This window comes from Aquarana catesbeiana, linkage group LG11 (assembly GCF_042186555.1).
Source record: "Aquarana catesbeiana isolate 2022-GZ linkage group LG11, ASM4218655v1, whole genome shotgun sequence".
NCBI lineage: Eukaryota > Metazoa > Chordata > Amphibia > Anura > Ranidae > Aquarana > Aquarana catesbeiana.
The window spans coordinates 83330234-83352012 of record NC_133334.1 but is presented as its reverse complement, the minus strand read 5'-3'; the positions used below and the strand labels follow the sequence as shown (position 1 = coordinate 83352012).

Genomic DNA, 21779 nt, shown 5'->3' with positions numbered 1-21779 from the left:
CCCACCTGAATAATCCCTTCTCTCATAGGCACCGTCTGGAAGAAGGCCAAGCCAGCAGCTGGACTCGTCGTCTGAAAGTCTTCCTGTGCTGCACTCGCACTAAGGACTCTCAGTCTGTAAGCTTACAAACACGATGATTACTTTGACAGATTGGTTAATGCTGCGTCTGTATAGCCTAGTGCAGGGTTCTGATTCTTCCGCATCAGATGAAATTGCACATTCAAATTTGTGAATGCTTTTAAAATGCATAAACAAATGATGTTTTAGAGCACTTTTTTCTTTATTGGAGTACTAAATGTATTTAGGGAAAATTTAGATGGTGCTTTGTAGGAAATGTATGCAAATAAGCCACCATAGAAAAAAAAAAAAGACTTCTGGGTAATTGGCACAGAAGTGGTTAAGTGGTGTTTGGAATATTCTAAGTCAGGGATATGCAATTAGTGGACCTCCAGCTGTTGCAAAACTACAAGTCCCATCATGCCTCTGCCTCTGGGTGTCATGCTTGTGGCTGTCAGAGTCTTGCTATGCCTCATGGTACTTGTAGTTCTGCAATAACTGGAGGTCCGCTAGTTGCATATCCCTCTAGGTAATGCTGCTTGGAAAGATTTGCAAATAACCCTCTGCAGACCAAGAACCCCATTTCTAAATAATAGCAACTTTATATTGTGTGTTTAAACATTTGATGGGTTTGTGATGTTACCCTGTAAGGCAGTGCAGAAAATCCATAACAAACACGCAGTGGTTAAAGGAGTTTTAAAAGATGTCTCATATATCACTGAATGGTCATTGCATCCCAGTTCCCCATCAGTAGAACTGAGAGTTGTAGTCTTACATTATACCTACAGTATCAGTAAACCTAGGTTCACACCACTTGTTGTTAAGTAGCTGGAACCTTTCGGCTTCCTAACAATGAGTAATCCATGCTGTCAGCGGTTGTTGTCTCCTAACAACCAGCACAATTGGTACTGTAAAGTGGATCAAAAAGAATGCAGATGCAATTTTGTACTTCCAATAGAACTTGCATCAGTGTGAACCAGGCCTAAAAGGGAATGTCAGTATTATGGCTTGTTTGTTCAAATATAAGGCTACGTTTTGATCCATGCTGTGTCTGAATGGATGGATTATAAAAAAAATCCTCAGGGTAACCAGAAGTACACATTTGACATATATATAGAGATAGGCAGAGATATATTCTATATCTGGATAATATTCTTACTGAGTTTTATAGGGTATCTGTATTTTAAAACACGTTAGACCTTTTTTTTTTTTACACAGGGAAAACAAGCAGCTTCGCAAATAGTGCATCCAGAAAGTATTTACAGCGCTTCACTTTTTTGTTGTTACAGCCTTATTCCAAAATGGATTAAATTCATTATTTTCCTCAAAATTCTACAAACAATACCCCATAATGACAACATGAAAGAAGTTTGTTTGAAATCTTTGCAATTTTATTAAAAATAAAAAAACAAAAAAATCCCACTTACATAAGTATTTACAGCCCGTGCGAAATACTTTGTTGAAGTACCTTTGGCACAATTTACAGCCTCAAGTCTTTTTGAGTATGATGTTACAAGTGTGGCACACCTATTTTTGGGCAGTTAATTCTATTTTTCTTTACAGGAAAAATACTCAAGCTCCATCAGGTTGGATGGGGAGCGTCGGTGCACAGCCATTTTCAGGTATCTCTAGAGATGTTTAATCGGGTTTGAGTCTGGGCTCTGGCTATGCCGCTTAAGGACATTCACAGAGTTGTCCCGTAGCCATTCCTTTGTTATCTTCGCTGTGTGCTTAGGGTCATTGTCCTTTTGGCAGATGAACCTTCACCCCAGTCTGAGGTCCAGAGCGCTCTGGAACAGGTTTTCATCAAGGATGTCTCTGTACATTGCTGCATTCATCTTTCCCTCAATCCTGACTAGTCTCCCAGTTCTTGCCACTGAAAAACATCAACACAGCATGATGCTGCAACCATCACGCTTCCCTGTAGGGATGGTATTGGCCAGGTGATGAGCGGTGCCTGGTTTCCTTAAGACATGACACTTGCCATTCAGGCCAAAGGGTTCAATCTTTGTTTTATCAGACCAGAGAATTTTATTTCTCATGGTCTGAGATTCCTTCAGGTGCCTTTTGGCAAACTCCAGGCAGGCTGTCATGTGCCTTTTACTGAGGAGTGGCTTCTATCTTGCCACTCTACCATACAGGCCTGATTGGTGGAGTGTTGTGGAGGTGGTTGTTCTTCTGGAAGGTTCTCCTCTCTCCACAGAGAAACGCTAAAGCTCTGTCAGAGTGTCCATCGGGTTCTTGGTCACCTCTTTGACTAAGGCCCTTCACCCCCAATCGCTCAGTTTGGCCGGGCAGCCCGCTCTAGGAAAAGTCCTGGTGGTTCTAAACTTCCATTTACAGAGGATGGAGGCCACTGTGCTCATTGGGAGCTTCAATGCTGCAGAAACTTTTCTGTACCATTTCCCAGATCTGTGCCTCGATACAATCCTGTCTCGGAGGTCTACAGACAATTCCTTAGATTTCATGGCTTGGTTTGTGCTCTGACTTGCACTGTTAACTGTGGATCCTTATATAGACAGCTGTGTGCCTTTCCAAATCATGTCCAATCAACTGAATTTACCACAGGTGGACTCCAATTAAGTCGTAGAAACATCTCAAAGATGATAAGTGAAAACAGGATGCCCCTGAGCTCAATTTTGAGTGTCATGGCAAAGGCTGTGAATACTTTTATATACATGTGATATTTTTTTCATTTTTTATTTTTAATAAATTTGTAAAGATTTCAAACAAACTTCTTTCACGTTGTCATAATGGGGTATTGTTTATAGAATTTTGAGGAAAATAATGAATTTAATCCATTTTGGAATAGGGCTGTAACATAACAAAATGTGGAAAAAGTGAAGTGTTGTGAATACTTTCCGCATGTACGGTATTTCCTGTCAGCACAGGCTCTTCTTTCCCTGTGCTTTGAAAGCACATGTCCACTTCGGAAGAAAAGATTTTTTTATTCACACTCAGTCTGTACTAAAAGACATGAAGAGCTACTACATGTTTGATTAAAGCAGAAATTCAGCCACTTTGTAAAATGTGCTGACATGCTATATAGTAAGGCCAGCGAGGTGCATGCCACCTTGTGGACTTATCTCTTTAATTTACATCTGACAAGTTATGGAGCTCCAGGAGCACAGCTATCGCTACACTCCCAGAGCTTTGACAGGAGAGAAGCTGCTCTCTCATAAAGCGGCTTTTGTGCCTACCCCTCCCCTCTGCTGTTCATTCACAGAAGCCTTTGTATTTGTATTTTGTTAATGCATTCATATATTAGATGGCATTCTGTGATTGGGCAGGGGGAGGAAGGGGTGGGCATCGGAGCTTCATGCAGCGCTGCAGTGGCTGAGAGCAGAAGATCGAGCGTTGGAGAACCAAAAGTAAAGTGATGGCTATGCTGCCGACACTCCGTAAAAATTGAAAATTAAAGAGATAAGTCCACAAGGTGTCATGAACCTTATTGGACTTAACTTCTAGTAAGCTAGCACATTGTACAAAGTGGCTGAATTCTTAGATTTCAGCTTTAATTATCTTCAGTTCTAAACTCCTAAATGGTGATGTCTTTATTCCCCTACCCTCATCATTGGAGAAACAGATTGCAAACTGGTAGGAAAAGGCGTTCCTTCGTTGGAAGCCCACTGCTCTCTATACAGGTTACATATAAACTGTGCAGTGGGCTTGTATTTTTAAAATACGGCTGTCTTATTGTGTAAGTGCTGTCGGTTTAAATTGGCACATTGGAGGTAAAATAGCATAGGAACTGCATCTAGTTCAGTATATTTTTGTACAGGCAGTATTAAGAAGTGTAACACTTGAAGTAGGTTAATCAGTAAGTGTTGTGTTATTCACCATTACGCTTCCAGCGTGTGACCCAAATATGTCTCTTTTCCCAGGACGCCTATTCAGAGATTGCCTATTTGTTTGCTGAGTTTTTTCGAGATCTGGATATCGTTCCTTCTGATATCATCGCTGGGTTAGTCCTGTTACGCCAGAGGCAAAGGGCAAAAAGAAATGCAGTATTGGATGAGGCAAGTCCAGTCAGATTTTATGGTATTCTTGAAAAGATGGGCCTCATTTATGAAAGTGCGTGCGGAAAAACTCTGGCTTTTTCTGTAGCAAAACAGCAGCCAACCAAAACCTTTATTCACCCAGTGTGGGATTAGATACTGAAAGGGACAACATCTCCATCAGATCACCCGTTTCACATGTACACTCCTTAAACAGAATACAGACTGGCCATTTCGCCTAACCTCATTTGAAAGCAAATGCAAAAATGACCCACATTCAGCAGGTCTAATATCTCTTATACAGTACATGACCCTCACATCCCCCACGCAGGGCTTCCCGGGATCCAAGGGAATCTTTAGATGTTTTAGAATGGAACAAAATTTGGCCAGCAATGGCAAAATGTTCTACTACTTTCCTGATGAAGGGTAGGACATCCGTGAAGCCACAAATCACACAAAACCCTCATGTAAAGAGTGGAAGCAGCCTCAGCCTAGACTCCTTCCAGGCCACGCTCCCTAAATATTTTGCCGTGGGCAAGATGAAACATGTTGGGGATGTGGCCTGGACAGAGTCTAGGCTGAGGCTCCTTCAACTCTTTGCATGGGGGTTTTGTGTGATGTGCGGATCCTCAGACTTCTTACCCTTCTTCATTGACTTCTATGGAACTGAGTAATAAAAAACTAGAAGTGGGTGGCTATCAGCGCTAAAATCAATAAAACACAAAGAGGGATGAAATAGCAGCCAGCACAGTTTGTTGATCACCAAACTCCGTAAAATATAGTCCAAAGATGCAGCGCTTATTCAAATAAAAGTTAATTCATTGAAGATGTAAACTGTATAATAGTAAGAAGAGCCTTCCACCGCTTCCAGTGTGTAAAGAAAGAAGCACACAACACCCAGGTGTGTCAAATCTGCTTACCAGATATCAAATAAAGGTGAGCATCATATCAATATTCCATGAAAATTCAGATGCCACTCTCCAACAGGTAAAATTAATTCACCCAAGAATCAATCAAAATAGCCGTCATTTTAAGACAACATCTCAGGCCAGGAGCAGGAGCAGAGGAACTTCAGGCATCAGCAATCCAGCATATACACATTACATGCAAGGCAAGAGCAAGGCAACAAAAAATAGTGAAGCCCGTAGGGTAAAAAGGCACACATTTATTGTAGTACACTTACAGTTATGAAGTCATAAACGAACATCAAGAAAGATATATAAAATCCGCGATCATCAGCGTGCTTGCATCAGCCAGCCTGACATGTTTCATCCGAGAGGGATATCATCAGATGCGTCTGATGATATGCCGGCTATTTTGATTGATTCTTGGGTGGATAATTTTACCTGTTGGAGAGTGGCACCTGTATTTCCATGGAATATTGATATGATACTCACCTTTATTTGATATCTGGTATGCAGATTTCACACACCTGGGTGTTGTGTGCTTCTTTCTTTACACACTGGAAGCGGTGGAAGGCTTTTCTTACTATTATACAGTTTACATCTTCAATGAATGAACTTTTATTTGAATAAGCGCTGTATCTTTGAACTATATTCTATGGAACTGAGACAAGCTCTTTCCCTGCCCAGCGGTTGTCAGCATATAAGAACCTACTAGAGTCTGAAGCGGCACCCTCAATTTCTTTGTATGGGTTCACAGTGTACTAATTTCCTGCCCCAAGAAAATGCCCGCACACTACTATTTTGGTGGTATAGAACACATGGCCAAATTCACACTTACAGCTTCTCCACTTTGTTTCTGAGGATGCGGGGTACAAGGAACACTACAACACATCTGGTGGCAATGCCCAAAGTCCATAAACTGCCAATATGGGTATATAATTAAACCATTTTCCATAAGAATCTACTCAGCAACCCCCAGGAAGCTGTAAGCTGGCCTTGTATAGGTAGGCTGATTGTGTTGATGGGGAAATCGAGCGACTTTCTTTCTTCCCCCCTGGTGGAAGGAAAGAAAATCAATCATCTATGGATTGCCTTAGGCCCCTTTCACACGATCGGACCGTTCAGGTCCGCCTGTCAGTTTTGACGGCGGACCTGAACGGGCGATCCATGTTAGCCTATGGAGCGTCGGATGTCAGCGGAGACATGTCCGCTGACATCCGACCCCGTCCGATCCGCTAAAAGCAGACGTATGGCTCTACGTCCAGATCCGTCGCTGGCGGATCGGATCGGGTGAGATCTGACAAACGGACACGCTGTCCGTTTTCGTCCGATCCCTCCATAGGCGGCAGCGGCGCCTGACAAGCCCCTCCCCGCTCAGTGAGCAGAGAGGGACCTGTCATCCGCCGGCTCAGCGGAGATCAACGGACTGATCTCCCGCTGAGCCGGCGGACCGAGGCGGGCTCCGTAGAAACGGAGCCCGCCTCGTGTGAAAGGGGCCTCACTCAATACACCAATTTCTGATCTTGCAGTTCAGGAAAAAAAGCTAACATTTTTTTATTTTTCTAGCTACACATCAAACCTTAGCTAAAGCTTGGAGACAACCCTTTCTGAACCTTATGAGGGTAAAGCCGCAAATTATGGGCACAGTGATCGTAGAGAAACTTACTTCTATACTAAAAAACAACCTAGATTCTAAGTATGGTCTCTGTGGTCAAACGTTTTGAGAATGGAACAAATATTAATTTTCACAAAGTCTGCTGCCTCAGTTTTTATGATGGCAATTTGCATATACTCCAGAATGTTATGAAGAGTGATCAGATGAATTGCAATTTATTACAAAGTCCCTCTTTGCCATAAAAAATTAACGTAATCCCATTAAAAACATTTCCACTGCATTTGTGAAGAAGGCTTTAGAGCACCCAAAAAGTCCAGCAAGCACCGGGACCGTCTCTTAAAATTGATTCAGCTGTGCAGGGTCGGGGCACAACCAGTGCAGAGCTTGCTTAGGAATGGCAGCAGGCAGGTGTGAGTGCATCTGCATGCGAGGTGAGGCAAAGACTTTTTGGAGGATGGCCTGGTGTCAAGAAGGGCAGCAAAGAAGCCACTTCTCTCCATGAAAAATATCAGGGACAGACTGATATTCTGCAAAAGGTACAGGGATTGGACTGCTGAGGACTGAAGTAAAGTAATTTTCTCTGATGAATCCCCTTTCCGATTGTTTGGGGCATCCAGGAGAAACCTTGTCCGGAGAAGAAAAGGTGAGCGCTAACGTCAGTCCTGTGCCATGCCAACAGTAAAGCATCCTGAGATCATTCATATGTGGGTTGCTTCTCAGCCAAGGGAGTGGGCTCACTCACAATTTGGCCTACGAACATAGCCATAAATAAAGAATGGTAAAAAAAAAATCCTCCAAGTGCAACTTCTCCCAACCATCCAAGAACAGTCTGGTGACAATGCCTTTTCCAGCATAATGGAGCACCTTGCCATAAGGCAAAAGTGATAACTAAGTGGCTTTGGGAACAAAACCTCGAAATGTTGGTCCATGGCCAGGATACACCCCAGACCTTGATCCCATTGAGAACTTGTGGTGAATCCTCAAGAGGCGAGTGAACAAAAAAAAATCCCACACATTCTGACAAACTCCAAGCTTGATTATGCAAGAATGGGCTGCCATCAGTCAGGATGTGGCCCAGAAGTTGATTGACAGCATGCCAGAGAGAATTGCAGAGGCTTTGAAAAAGAAAGGTCAACATTGCAAATATTGACTCTTTGCACAAACTAATTGTAATTGTCAATAAAAGCCTTTGACACTTATAAAATGCTAGTAATTATACTTCAGTATACCATAGTAACATCTGACAAAAATCTAAAAACACAGAAACAGCAGACTTTGTGAAAATTTATATTTGTGTCATTCTCAAAACTTTTGGCCACAGCTGTACAACCGCAAACTGAATCTTGACCACTCTTTAGTCTTGCTTTGAAAAACAATTAGGCTGGACAAACTGGGAACTTTTGACCAGGCTCCTGTTCTCCCCACCCCCCTTTTTTTTCTTTTCGTTTCTCTTACTGCACTCCAAATATTACTGTCTCCAACGCTTAGGCTGGAATTACCTTTTACTCTTCCCCTCTAAACCCATCTAAATATTAATTATTACAATGCCCTGTACCTTGGGCAGGTACATTTAAGAAAATACCATTTGCACACTTCATAGGCCACAGACATGTCCACAGTCACCCTCCCCCTCGTTTTCCCACCCAGCCCATGAACCGCCGTATCCTCTGGCTTCTTTTGCTGGGTTTAGCCTATATTGTCATTTTGAATAAAAACATATGTCTTTCCTATTTGTTTACTTCTGTTTAGCACCTCTGACATTCCATACTGCATGTTATCAAATATATAATATATGCATGCTTCGTTCTGATTTGTGTGAAAACGATTAAAAACAAAATATATGTGGGGAAAAAAAAGGGACAACACTATTGGGGTTTTTACTTTATTAACATTTGTTAGCTGACACACTTTTGACAAAATAGGTCCAATGTGGTGTACTTTTATATTTTTTTTTTTTTTTTTTGTGGCGTGAAACGTCATCTGACTATCACTGTTCTCTGCTTTCAGGCTAATAATGACATATTGGCTTTCCTTTCTGGCATGCCAGTCACCCGAAAAACAAAATATCTGGATCTAAAAAATACTGTGAGTATTCATGTTTTGATTTTAAAGAAGTATATTTTTAGAGACTTTTCCACTCATTGAAGCCTTTCTCTTCCCTCTCTCAGCAAGAGATGCAACGCTACAAGGAGGTTTGTTATTACATGCTCTTTGCACTGGCAGCTTATGGCTGGCCCATGTACCTCATTAGAAAGCCAACATGTGGCATCTGTCGATTGGCGGGTGCATGCTCGTGAGTAGTCCAGTCATTTCTTGAGACTGTGCTTCCTTTATGTGTTTCTTGCTGTTAACATTTGTACCTTTGCGTGTTTTATATTCATTTGCTCTTCATTTTATTTGTAATTGAGCTTTTGTCTACGTTGGATATATTTGTGTCAACTATGATTGTCCTTTCTGATGTACACACTATTTGTATCTGCTTTTGTTTCCTCTTTGTTGTTTTTTTTCTCCTTGCGCCTATTAGTAGCTGCTGCTGCCCCTGTTCTTCCCGTCCTCGCTTTGCCCCTGGAGTTACCATTGAGGAGGACAATTGCTGTGGTTGCAATGCAATTGCTATAAAGCGCCATTTTTTGGATGAGAACATGAACATGGTGGACATTGTATATACGTCATGTCATGATGCGGTTAGTTCTTTGACTTTTTGTGCCTTGTACCAATGTTATGAATCCAAGGCAGGTATAAAAGACACAAGTTAATTCAGCTCTATCTCCATTAATACTGTATTAAAGGACAACTGTGCCTTTGTGCAATAAATAAATTCCTTCCACCCCCCCTAAGTGCATTCCACTAGGTCAAATACTTACCTTTAGCCCAGATCCAGTGATCTTTACTGTGCAACCCTGCTCAGAGCCACACAGCCTTTATCCAGAAAATTGCTGCCTTGTACTTTGCATGCCTGTCGCAACCCCAATAATTCCTATGGGAAAGTTGTACTCATGGCGGCCTCCAGTGGTCGCTTGAAGTGCAGCTTTCCTATAGAAATGAATGACTCAAAGCACACATGCACAGCACAGTATGAAGCAGCAGTTTTTTTGGTGGAGATCATGGATCAGAGCTGAAGGTATATGTCTTAGTAGGATGTACTCGGAGGGGTAGAGGGAATTTAGTTAAAGAAAATTGTACAGTGCATGTTTAAATGCAAACAGTGTAAAGTAGCCCATAGATGACTCGATTTTTCTTTCCTTCCATGGGTGGAAGGAAAGAAAATCGCTTGATTTCCCCATCAACACAGTCAGTGTTGATTGGGGGAATGCCTCCTGCAACAATATTGTGTTATGCCAGCGGGGAGCCTTCCCAGCCAGCAGAACACAATAATTACTGCTTACGACTATAGTTGCCAGCAGTAATCACATGCAAAAAATTTGAGAGGCTGGTTGTACCCATGTCGATCGATGGATGGACTTGGATACAGTCAGCCTGTCTATATATGGATCAAATTTTGTTCGGTCCCTGCTGAAAGTATGACTGACTCAAGTCTGTATTTGACTTGGTATCAGCTTCTTGCAGTCCCTGTACAGCAAAACTCGAAATGGGAAAGTGAGAAGCAATAAGCCAATCAGTGTCCATTCACATGCCAATAAGTAGCTTACTATTATAAGGAGGGAGCAGAATGACAGAGGGGCTAATCTGTGTGCTGCTTCTCTATCACTGAGCTTTAGTAACATATATCTTGCCTCAAGCATTCATAGCTTCCAATGATGGGTGGAAAAGATTTTAAAAAATAACGTGACTTCATTGTACTCCCCAGGTACCCTCCATTAAACAGTTAAAATATCTATTTTTTTTGTTACAAAACTTTGTGATCCTACGTTTTTTTTGAACCAAAGTAATGGAAAGCGTAATCACAATATGTTTATTGCCCTCCAGAGCCATTATATTTGTGTAACCTGGACTTTGCCTAGCTGCTGCCTCCCAACATAGTTTTTCACACTTTGCCCTGCCAAGAAAAGCTGCAATCAGTGATGAGTGTTTTAAATCAAGACTTTTAATTAGTCATGTCACATAAATCTGCTTTTTTAGGTTTATGAAACCCCGTTCTTCGTGGCTGTAGATCATGACAAGAAGAAAGTTGTGATAAGCATACGTGGAACACTCTCTCCAAAGGTAAAACAAAAGTACATCATGACCTGAAAAAAAGTTATTTTTTCAATTCTGGCATAAGACCTTAAAGAAATTCATTGACTGTTTACTTAGGATGCCTTGACAGACCTCACAGGAGATGCCGAGCGCCTACCAGTGGAAGGACACCATGGAACATGGTTAGGCCACAAGGTAAACGGCTGTAAAATTTAACTTTAAGTGCACCTTGTAATGTAGTTGTCAGTGTAATGCTGTGAAAGGGGTGTTTGTGTGTGTGTGTGTATATATATGTGTATGTATATATATATATATATATATATATATATATATATATATATATAAATATAATACTACACACACACTTTGTGCACAATTGTTCGGCAAGTGAGTTTTTTGAGCAAATCATTTTATGCATATGGCCCAACTCCAAACTGTATAATCTTACATGTTTATTGGATTTAAGCATATCAGGTGATTTGTATTTGTGTAATGAGGGAGGGTGTGGCCGAAGGAGATCGACACCCTATCAAAGTGTGCATAATTATTAGGCAGCTTCTTTGCCTCAAGCAAAATGGGCCAAAAAATAGATTTAACTGACTCTGAAAAGTCAAAAATTGTAAAAAGTATTTCAGAGGGATGCAGCACTCTTGAAATTGCTAAGATATTGGGGCTTGATCACAGAACCATCAAAAGTTTTGCTGCAAATAGTCAACAGGGTCACAAGAAACGTATTGAGAAAAAAAGATGCAAATTAACTACCAAAGATTTGAGAAGGATTAAACGTGAAGCTACCAGGAACCCATTATCCTCTTGTACTGTCATATTCCAGAACTCTAACCTACCTGGAGTTGCCAAAAGTACAAGGTGTTCAGTGCTCAGAGACATGGTAAGGGAGGCTAAAACCTGACCACCACTCAACAAGACACATAAGATAAAACGTCAAGACTGGGCCAAGAAATATCTGAGCACAGATGGACTGATGAGATGAGAGTGACTCTTGACTGACCAGATGGATGAGCCTGTGGCTGGATCAGTAGGGGGCACAGAGCTCCACTTCGACAGGTGGGGTACTGGTATGGGGCTGGTATTAATAAAGATGTGCTAGCTGGACCATTTCGGGTTGAAGATGGACTCAAAATCAACTTCCAAGCCTACTGCTAGTTTTTAGAAGACACTTTCTTCAAACAGTGGTACAGGAAAAAGTCTGCATCTTTCAAGAAGACCATGATATTATCGCATGGATCGAAGTACTCCACTGCATGGCTAGCCAGTAAAGGATTTAGAGCGTTTGTTACCCTAAAAAAATAAAAATGGGTCCTGTTCCTCTAAAGCATAAATAACAGCACAGTGCTTGTGCTGTGTAATTTGGCCTTTGTATCATCTAAAATACCTGGCTGATCCTGCCTGGTGCTGCCCGCCCCTCTGTAAACTGACCACGTTTATCATGGCTACTGAGCCCCTGACACCATGGTCAGTTAATGTGCCTCAGACATCCGCTGTCACTCCTCTGTCCTCTCCCCCCGCCTGTCAGCTTGTGTCAGTGCCCGTCCCTCCCCTCTTGCTGCTAACTTTGTCACTATTGCCAGTGAATGTTTTTTATTTAAAAAAATGCCACTCTATACCTTATTTCAGAGCGCTGCTCGGCACTCACGTGATGGCCCGCCGCTCTCCTCCTGTCCTCCCCTTCTCCTGACTGACGTCAGTGGGGGATTCTCAGCCCCGCCCGCTGTAGCTGTCAGATCGGGAGAGGGAACAGCGGGCGGTCATGAAAATTACAAAGTGGCTTTACAACCACCTTAAAGTTGAAAGAATAACAACATGGTCCCCTTCCTCACCTGACCTAAACCCTATTGAGAACTTTTGGGCCCTTCTTAAATGGGAGATTTACATAAAAGAGTACACCTCTCTGAACAGTGTCTGGGAGGCTGTGGTTGCTGCTGCACAAAATAATGATCATCAACAGATCAAGAAACTGACAGACTCCATGAATGGAAGACCTATGACTGTTACTTAAAGTGGAGTTCCACCCAAAAATGGAACTTCCACTTTTTGGATTCCTCCCCCCCTCCGGTGTCACATTTGGCACCTTTCAGGGGAGAGGAGGGAGCAGATACCTGTCTAATACGGGTATTTGCTCCCACTTCCTGGCGGTGCTTGCGGTGACCTATGCCACTTCCGGCGCCTACCCCGTCCTCCCCCGCTGTATTCTGGGAGAGACACAGGTCCCAGAACACAGCAGGGACCTGATAGGACACGCTTGCGCAGTAGGGAACCAGGAAGTTCAGCCGCACGGCTTCACTTCCTTATTCCCTTACCGAGGATGGAGGCGGCAGCAGCCGAGAGCAGAAGGACGGATCGGCTTCGGTTGCCGACATCGCGGGCTCCCTGGACAGGTAAGTGTCCATATATTAAAGTCAGCAGCTGCAGTATTTGTAGCTGCTGGCTTTTATTATTTTTTTTTCAGCGGGCCTCCACTTTAAAAGAAGGGTGGCTATATTGGTCACTGATTTTTTTTTAGTGTTTTTAAATATCAAAAATGTTTATTTGTAAATTTTGAGTTGTTTGTTTATTATTCTTATTTGGGAGATGGGAAAATTTAAATTTTTCTTTTAGTTGCATAATAATTCTGCACGCTAACAGTTGCCCAAAAAATGTGTGCACACATAGATATTCTCCTTAGAAAGCCAAAGGCCCCTTTCACACTTGTACGACACCACAGTCGTACGACTGTGGATCCGAATTTGCCCTGCGACTTGAAGTCCGACATGCGTCGGACTTCAATGAACAGGGATCCGACTTTGATCCCTGACAATACCAGGCACTGTCTGGTATGAATTTTAGGGGGAACTCCACGCAAAATGTAACAAAACACCGGCATGGGTTCCCCCTCCAAGACCATACCAGGCTTCAGTCTGGTATGGCTTTTAAGGGGAATCTTCATGCCGAAAAAACTGCGTTTGGGTCCCCTCCAAAATCCATAGCAGACCTTTATCCAAGCACACAGCCCGGAAGGTCAGGAAAACGGGTGGGGACGAGCAAGTACCCCCCCTCCTGAACCATACCAGGCCGCATGCCCTCAACATGGGGGGATCGGTGCTTTGGGGCAGGGGGGGCCCTGCGTCCCCACCCCAAAGCACCTTGTCCCCATGTTGATGAGGGCAAGGGCCTCTTCCCGACAACCCTGGCCGTTGGTTGTCAGGGTCTGCGGGCAGGGGCTTATCAGAATCTGGAAGCCCCCTTTAACAAGGGGGCCCCTAGATCCCGGCCCCCCACGCTATGTGAATTAGTATGGGGTACTATTGTACGCCTACCCATTTACTAAGTGTCAAAAATAAAACACAGTACACAGGTTTTTAGGGCCCTTTCACACTGGGGCAGTTTGCAGGTGCTATTGCGCTAATAATAGCGCCTGCAAACCGACCCAAAACAGCCGCTGCTGTCTCTCCAGTGTGAAAGCCCCAAGGGCTTTCACACTGGAGCGGTGCGCTAGCAGGACGGGAAAAAAAGTCCTGCTAGCAGCATCTTCGGAGCGGTGAAGGAGCGGTGTGTATACCGCTCCTTCACCGCTCCTGCCCATTGAACTCAGTGGGACAGCGTGGCTATACCGCCGGCAATGCGGTGGTTTTTAACCCTTTCTCGGCCGCTAGCGGGGGGTAAAACAGCCCCAATAGCGGCCGAATACCAACGATAAAGCGCCACTGACAATAGCGGTGTTTTACCGCCGACGCCGCCCCCACCCCAGTGTGAAAGGGCCCTTAAAGTAATTTATTAGGCAGCTCCGGGGTCTCTTCCGACTTCTTCTCCACTCTCCGGCTCTTCTCCCTCTTATGGCGACGTCTTCTGCCTCTTCTGGTTCTTCTCCCCTCTCTGGGTCCTCTTCGCTCTCCACTGATGTCTTCTAGCCTTCTCCGGTTCTTCTCCCTCTGTCTTCTACCTCTGCCAGGTCTTCTCCGCTATCTTCTCGATCTTTTGCCGGGTCTTCTCCACTGTCTTCTCCCTCTTTTCTTCTTCCGATGTTGACTCAAGACTCTCTCCTGCTCTAATGCTGGGTGCACGGTGTGCCACTACTTATATTGGCATGGGGCAGGGTCACCAGAGGCCCGCCCGCTATGACGTCACCACCCATCATGCCCTGAGTGGTGACATCATAAGGGGCGGGCCTCCGGATAACGCCACCCAGTGACCCCCACCCCATGCCAATATAAGTAGTGGCATACCGTGCACCTAGCATTAGAGCAGGAGAGCGTTGAGTCAACATCGGAAGAAGAACAGAGGGAGAAGACAGCTGAGAAGACCCTTCAAAAGAGCGATAAGATAGCAGAGAAGTCCCGGCAGAGGCAGAAGACAGCGGACAAAGGGAGAAGAACCAGAGAAGGCTAGAAGACAGCAGTGGAGGGCGGAGAAGAACTAGCAGAGCCAGAAGATATCAGCAGAGGAGGCAGAAGATGTCGTCAGAAAAGGGAGAAGAGAGAAGAAGTCGGAAGAGACCCCAGAGCTGCCTAAAAATTACTTTAAAAACCTGTGTACTGTGTTTTATTTTTGACACTTTTTTTTAGGTGAGATGAATGGGTAGGGGTACAATGTACCCCATACTCATTCACATAGGGTGGGGGCCGGGATCTGGGGGCTCCCCTTGTTAAAGGGGGCTTCCAGATTCCGATAAGCCCCCCGCCAGCAGACCCCGACAACCAATGGCCAGGGTTGTCGGGAAGAGGCCCTTGTTCTCATCAACATGGGGACAAAGTGCTTTGGGGTGGGGGGCACAGGGCCCCCCTGCCCCAAAGCACCCATCCCCCCCCATGTTGAGGGCATGTGGCCTGGTACGGTTCATGACCTTCCGGGCTGTGTGCTCGGATAAGGGTCTGGTATGGATTTTGGAGGGGACCCCCACGCAGTTTTTTTTTTGGCGTGGGGGTTCCCATTAAAATCCATGCCATGGTCTTGGAGGGGGAACCCATGCCATTTCTTTTTACATTGTGCGTGGAGTTCCCCTTCAAGATCATCAGAGCACAAGTCGCATGCCAAAGTCGGATCAGTTAGGGCGGTGATCCGACTTTGATCCAACTTCAGTGATATTCAATGGGCTGAAGTAGTATCAAAGTCGGACCAAAGTAGTGCAGGGACTACTTTGAAGTCATACTAATATGAACAGTAGTCATTGCAAATCATGGGGAACAACTTGTCATACGACTTTGCAGTCCCAAATCATAGGACAAGTCGTACAAGTGTGAAAGGGGCCAAAAACCTCACTTTTACTTTCTTAAAGCGTAAGTAAACCCTCCTATCGTTTTCAGCCAAGGAAGCTGCCATCTTGGCCTCTGTTTAATCTACAACTGCCATGATGCTGCACATGTGATCAGTTTTAACACCAGCCATTGGATGGTTTGACAGTTTGGTCGAGAGCACAACCAATGGGAGTGTTACATTTCCGGCACGTGCCATACATGAAAAATGGTTTTATGGATGGGTTTACTTCCACTTTAAATATTCAGGTTTAACCTTTTGGATTGACTGAGATCACTAATCCTCAAAAATACAAATTGACTAATAATTGTGCATACAGTGTGTGTGCATATATATAAATATATATATATATATATATATATATATATATATATATATATATATATATATATATATATATATATATAATGTGTATATATGCACACAGTATCTCACAATACAGTATACAGTGGGGATCGAAAGTTTGGGCACCCCAGGTAAAAATGTGTATTAATGTGCATAACGAAGCCAAGGAAAGATGGAAAAATCTCCAAATGGCATCAAATTACAGATTAGACATTCTTATAATATGTCAAAAAAAGTTAGATTTCATTTCCATCATTTACACTTTCAAAATTACAGAAAAAAAAATGGCGTCTGCAAAAGTTTGGGCACCCTGCAGAATTATAGCATGCACTGCCCCCTTTGCAAAGCTGAGACCTGCCAGTGTCATGGATTGTTCTCAATCATCGTCTGGGAAGACCTGGTGATGTCAATCTCAAAGGTTTTAAATGGCCAGACTCATCTGACCTTGCCCCAACAATCAGCACCATGGGTTCTTCTAAGCAGTTGTCTAGAAAACTGAAACTGAAAATAGTTGACGCTCACAAAGCTGGAGAAGGCTATAAGAAGATAGCAAAGCGTTTTCAGATGTCAATATCCTCTGTTCGGAATGTAATTAAGAAATGGCAGTCATCAGGAACAGTGGAAGTTAAAGCAAGATCTGGAAGACCAAGAAAAATATCAGATAGAACAGCTCGCAGGATTGTGAGAAAAGCAATTCAAAACCCACGTTTGACTGCACGATCCCTCCAGAAAGATCTGGCAGACGCTGGAGTTGTGGTACACTATTCCACTATAAAGAGATACTTGTACAAATATGGTCTTCATGGAAGAGTCATCAGAAGAAAACCTCTTCTATGTCCTCACCACAAAAATCAGCGTTTGAACTTTGCAAATAAACATATAGAGAAGCCTTAAGGCATTTTGAAAACAAGTTCTGTGGACCGATGAGGTTAAAATAGAACTTTTTGGCCGGAATGAGCAAAGGTACGCTTGGAGAAGAAACGGCACAGAATTTAATGAAAAGAACCTGTGTCCAACTGTTAAGCATGGGGGTGGATCAATCATGCTTTGGGGTTGTATTGTAGCCAGTGGCACAGGGAACATTTCACGAGTAGAAGGAAAAATGGATTCAATAAAATTTCAGCAAATTTTGGATGGTAACTTGATGCCATCTGTGAAAAAGCTGAAGTTAAAGAGAGGATGGCTTCTACAAATGGATAATGATCCTAAACACACCTCAAAATCCACAGGGGATTACATCAAGAGGCGTAAACTGAAGGTTTTGCCATGGCCTTCACAATCTCCTGACCTCAACATTATTGAAAATCTATGGATAGACCTTGAAAGAGCAGTGCGTGACAGACAGCCCAGTCATCTCAAAGAACTGGACGACTTTTGTAAGGAAGAATGGGCAAAGATACCACAGACAAGAATTGAAAGACTCTTGGCTGGCTACAAAAAGCGTTTACAAGCTGTGATATTTGCCAAAGGGGGCAGTACAAGATATTAACTCTGCAGGGTGCCCAAACTTTTGCAGACGCCATTTTTTTTTGTTTTCTGTAATTTTGAAAGTGTAAATGATGGAAATAAAATCTAACTTTTTTTGACATATTATAAGAATGTCTAATCTGTAATTTGATGCCATTTGGAGATTTTTCCATCTTTCCTTGGCTTCGTTATGCACATTAATACACATTTTTACCTGGGGTGCCCAAACTTTCGATCCCCACTGTATACAGTATCTCACAAAAGTAAGTACACCCCTCACATTTTTGTAAATATTTTATTCTATCTTTTCATGTGACAACACTGAAGAAATGACACTTTGCTACAATGTAAAGTAGTGAGTGTACAGCTTGTATAAAAGTGTAAATTTGCTGTCCCTCAAAATAACTCAACACACAGCCATTAATGTCTAAACTGCTGGCAACAAAAGTGAGTTCACCCCTAAGAGAAAATGTTCAAATTGAGCCCAAAGTGTCAATATTTTGTATGTCCACCATTATTTTCCAGCACTGCCTTAACCCTCTTGGGCTTAACCCTCTTGGGCTTGGAGGTCACCAGAGCGTCACAGGGTGCCAGTGGAGTCCTCTTCCACTCCTCCATGACGACATCACGGAACTGGTGGATGTTAGAGACCTTGCGCTCCTACGCCTTCCATTTGAGAATGCCCCACAGATGCTCAGTAGGGTTTAGGTCTGGAGACATGCTTGGCCAGTCCATCACCTTTGCCCTCAGATTCTTTAGCAAGGCAGTGGTCATCTTGGAGGTGTGTTTGGGGTCGTTATCATGATGGAAAACTGCCCTGCGGCCCAGTCTCCGAAGGGAGGGGATCATGCTCTGCTTCAGTATGTCACAGTACATGTTGGCATTCATGGTTCCCTCAATGAACTGTAGCTCCCCAGTGCCAGCAGCACTCATGCAGCCCCAAACCATGACACTCCCACCACCATGCTTGACTGTAGGCAAGACACACTTGTCTTTGCACTCCTCACCTGGTTGCCGCCACACATGCTTGACACCATCTGAACCAAATTAGTTTATCTTGGTCTCATCAGACCACAGGACATGGTTCCAGTATGCCATGTCTTTAGTCTGCTTGTCACCGGCAAACTGCGGGATTTTTTATGCATCATCTTTAGAAGAGGCTTCCTTCTGGGACGACAGATCAATTTGATGCAGTGTGCAGCGTATGGTTTGAGCACTGACAGGCTGACCCCCCATCCCTTCAATCTCTGCAGCAATGCTGGCAGCACTCATACGTCCATTTCCCAATGACAACCTCTGGATATGACGCTGAGCACGTGCACTCAATGTCTTTGGTTGACCATGGCGAGGCCTGTTCTGAGTGGAACCTGTCCTGTTAAACCGCTGTATGGTCTTGGCCACCGTGCTGCAGCTAAGTTTCAGGGTCTTGGAAATATTATTATAGCCTAGGCCATCTTTATGTAGAGCAACAATTATTTTTTTCAGATCCTCAGAGAGTTCTTTGCCATGAGGTGCCATGTTAAACTTTCAGTGACCAGTATGAGAGAGTGAGAGCAATAACGCCAAATTTAACACATCTGCTCCCCATTCACACCTGAGACCTTGTAACACTGAGTCGTATGACATCGGGGAGGGAAAATGGCTAATTGGGCCCAATTTGGGCAGTTTCACTTAGGGGTGTACTCACTTTTGTTGCCAGCGGTTTAGACATTAATGGCTGTGTGTTGAGGTATTTTGAGGGGACAGCAAATTTACACTGTTATACAAGCTGTACACTCACTACTTTACATTGTAGCAAAGTGTCATCTCTTCAGTGTTGTCACATGAAAAGAAATAATAAAATATTTACAAAAACGTGAGGGATGTACTCACTTTTGTGAGATACTGTATATACACACACGCACACTATATTACCAAAAGTATTGGGACGCCTGCTTTTACACGCACATTAACTTTAACCACTTCAGCCCCGGAAGGATTTACCCCCTTCCTGACCAGAGCACTTTTTACAATTTGGCACTGCGTCGCTTTAACTGCTATTTGCGCGGTCATGCAATGCTGTACCCAAACAAAATTTGCGTCCTTTTCTTCCCACAAATAGAGCTTTCTTTTGATGGTATTTGATCACCTCCGCGGTTTTTATTTTTTGCGCTATAAACGGAAAAAGACCAAAAATTTTGAAAAAAAATGATATTTTCTACTTTTTGTTATAAAAAAAAATCCAATAAACTCAATTTTAGTCATACATTTAGGCCAAAATGTATTCGGCCACATGTCTTTGGTAAAAAAAATGTCAATAAGCGTATATTTATTGGTTTGCGCAAAAGTTATAGCGTCTACAAACTAGGGTACATTTTCTGGAATTTACACAGCTTTTAGTTTATGACTGCCTATGTCATTTCTTGAGGTGCTAAAATGGAAAATGGCAGGGCAGTACAACCCCCCCCCCCCCCCAAATGACCCCATTTTGGAAAGTAGACACCCCAAGGAAATTGCTGAGAGGCATGTTGAGCCCATTGAATATTTTTTTTTGTCCCAAGTGATTGAATAATGACAAAAAAAAAAAAAATTACAAAAAGTTGTCACTAAATGATATATTGCTCACACAGGCCATGGGCATATGTGGAATTGCACCCCAAAATACATTCAGCTGCTTCTCCTGAGTACGGGGATACCACATGTGTGGGACTTTTTGGGAGCCTAGCCGCGTACGGGGCCCCAAAAATCAATCACCGCCTTCAAGATTTCTAAGGGCGTAAATTTTTGATTTCACTCTTCACTGCCTATCACAGTTTCGGAGGCCATGGAATGCCCAGGTGGCACAAACCCCCCCCCAAATGACCCCATTTTGGAAAGTAGACACCCCAAGCTATTTGCTGAGAGGCATGGTGAGTATTTTGCAGCTCTCATTTGTTTTTGAAAATGAAGAAAGACAAGAAAAAACATTTTTTTTTTCTTTTTTCAATTTTCAAAACTTTGTGACAAAAAGTGAGGTCTGCAAAATACTCACTATACCTCTCAGCAAATAGCTTGGGGTGTCTACTTTCCAAAATAGGGTCATTTGGGGGGGGGGGGGGGTTTGTGCCACCTGGGCATTCCATGGCCTCCGAAACTGTGATAGGCAGTGAAGAGTGAAATCAAAAATTTACGCCCTTAGAAAGCCTGAAGGCGGTGCTTGGTTTTCGGTGTCCCGTACGCGGCTAGCCTCCCAAAAAGTCTCACACATGTGGTATCCCCGTACTCAGGAGAAGCAGCAGAATGTATTTTGGGGTGTAATTTCACATATTCCCATGGCATGTTTGAGCAATATATCATTTAGTGACAACTTTGTGCAAAAAAAAAAAAAAAAAAAAAAATTTGTCTCTTTCCCGCAACTTGTGTCGCAATATAAAATATTCCATGGACTCGACATGCCTCTCAGCAAATAGCTTGGGGTGTCTACTTTCCAAAATGGGGTCATTTGGGGGGGGTTTGAACTGTCCTGGCATTTTATGCACAACATTTAGAAGCTTATGTCACACATAACCCACTCTTCTAACCACTTGAAGACAAAGCCCTTTCTGACACTTTCTGTTTACATGAAAAAAAATATTTTTTTTGCAAGAAAATTACTTTGAACCCCCAAACATTATATATTTTTTTAAAGCAAATGCCCTACAGATTAAAATGGTGGGTGTTTCATTTTTTTTTTTTTTTATACAGTATTTGCGCAGCGATTTTTCAAACGCATTTTTTGGGGAAAAAACACACTTTTTAAAATTTTAATGCACTAAAACACACTATATTGCCCAAATGTTTGATGAAATAAAAAAGATGATCTTAGGCCGAGTACATGGATACCAAACATGACATGCTTTAAAATTGCGCACAAACGTGCAGTGGCAACAAAATAAATACATTTTTAAAAGCCTTTAAAGGTTACCACTTTAGATTTAGAGATTTAGAGGTCTACTGCTAAAATTACTGCCCTTGATCTGACCTTCGCGGTGATACCTCACATGCATGGTG

General features: G+C 43.1%; 1 protein-coding gene across 3 annotated transcripts in view; it reads left to right on the top strand.

The window, feature by feature from the left end:
* Positions 1-21779, top strand: part of DAGLA (diacylglycerol lipase alpha) — a 132317-nt gene that overhangs the window by 68733 nt on the left and 41805 nt on the right. For all 3 annotated transcript variants that reach the window (XM_073604664.1, XM_073604666.1, XM_073604665.1), the window contains exons 6-12: positions 29-116; positions 3942-4076; positions 8583-8660; positions 8744-8868; positions 9100-9259; positions 10656-10739; positions 10830-10907. In XM_073604664.1, the coding sequence (XP_073460765.1) occupies positions 29-116; positions 3942-4076; positions 8583-8660; positions 8744-8868; positions 9100-9259; positions 10656-10739; positions 10830-10907 (748 nt within the window). The remainder of the gene's footprint in view (positions 1-28; positions 117-3941; positions 4077-8582; positions 8661-8743; positions 8869-9099; positions 9260-10655; positions 10740-10829; positions 10908-21779) is intronic.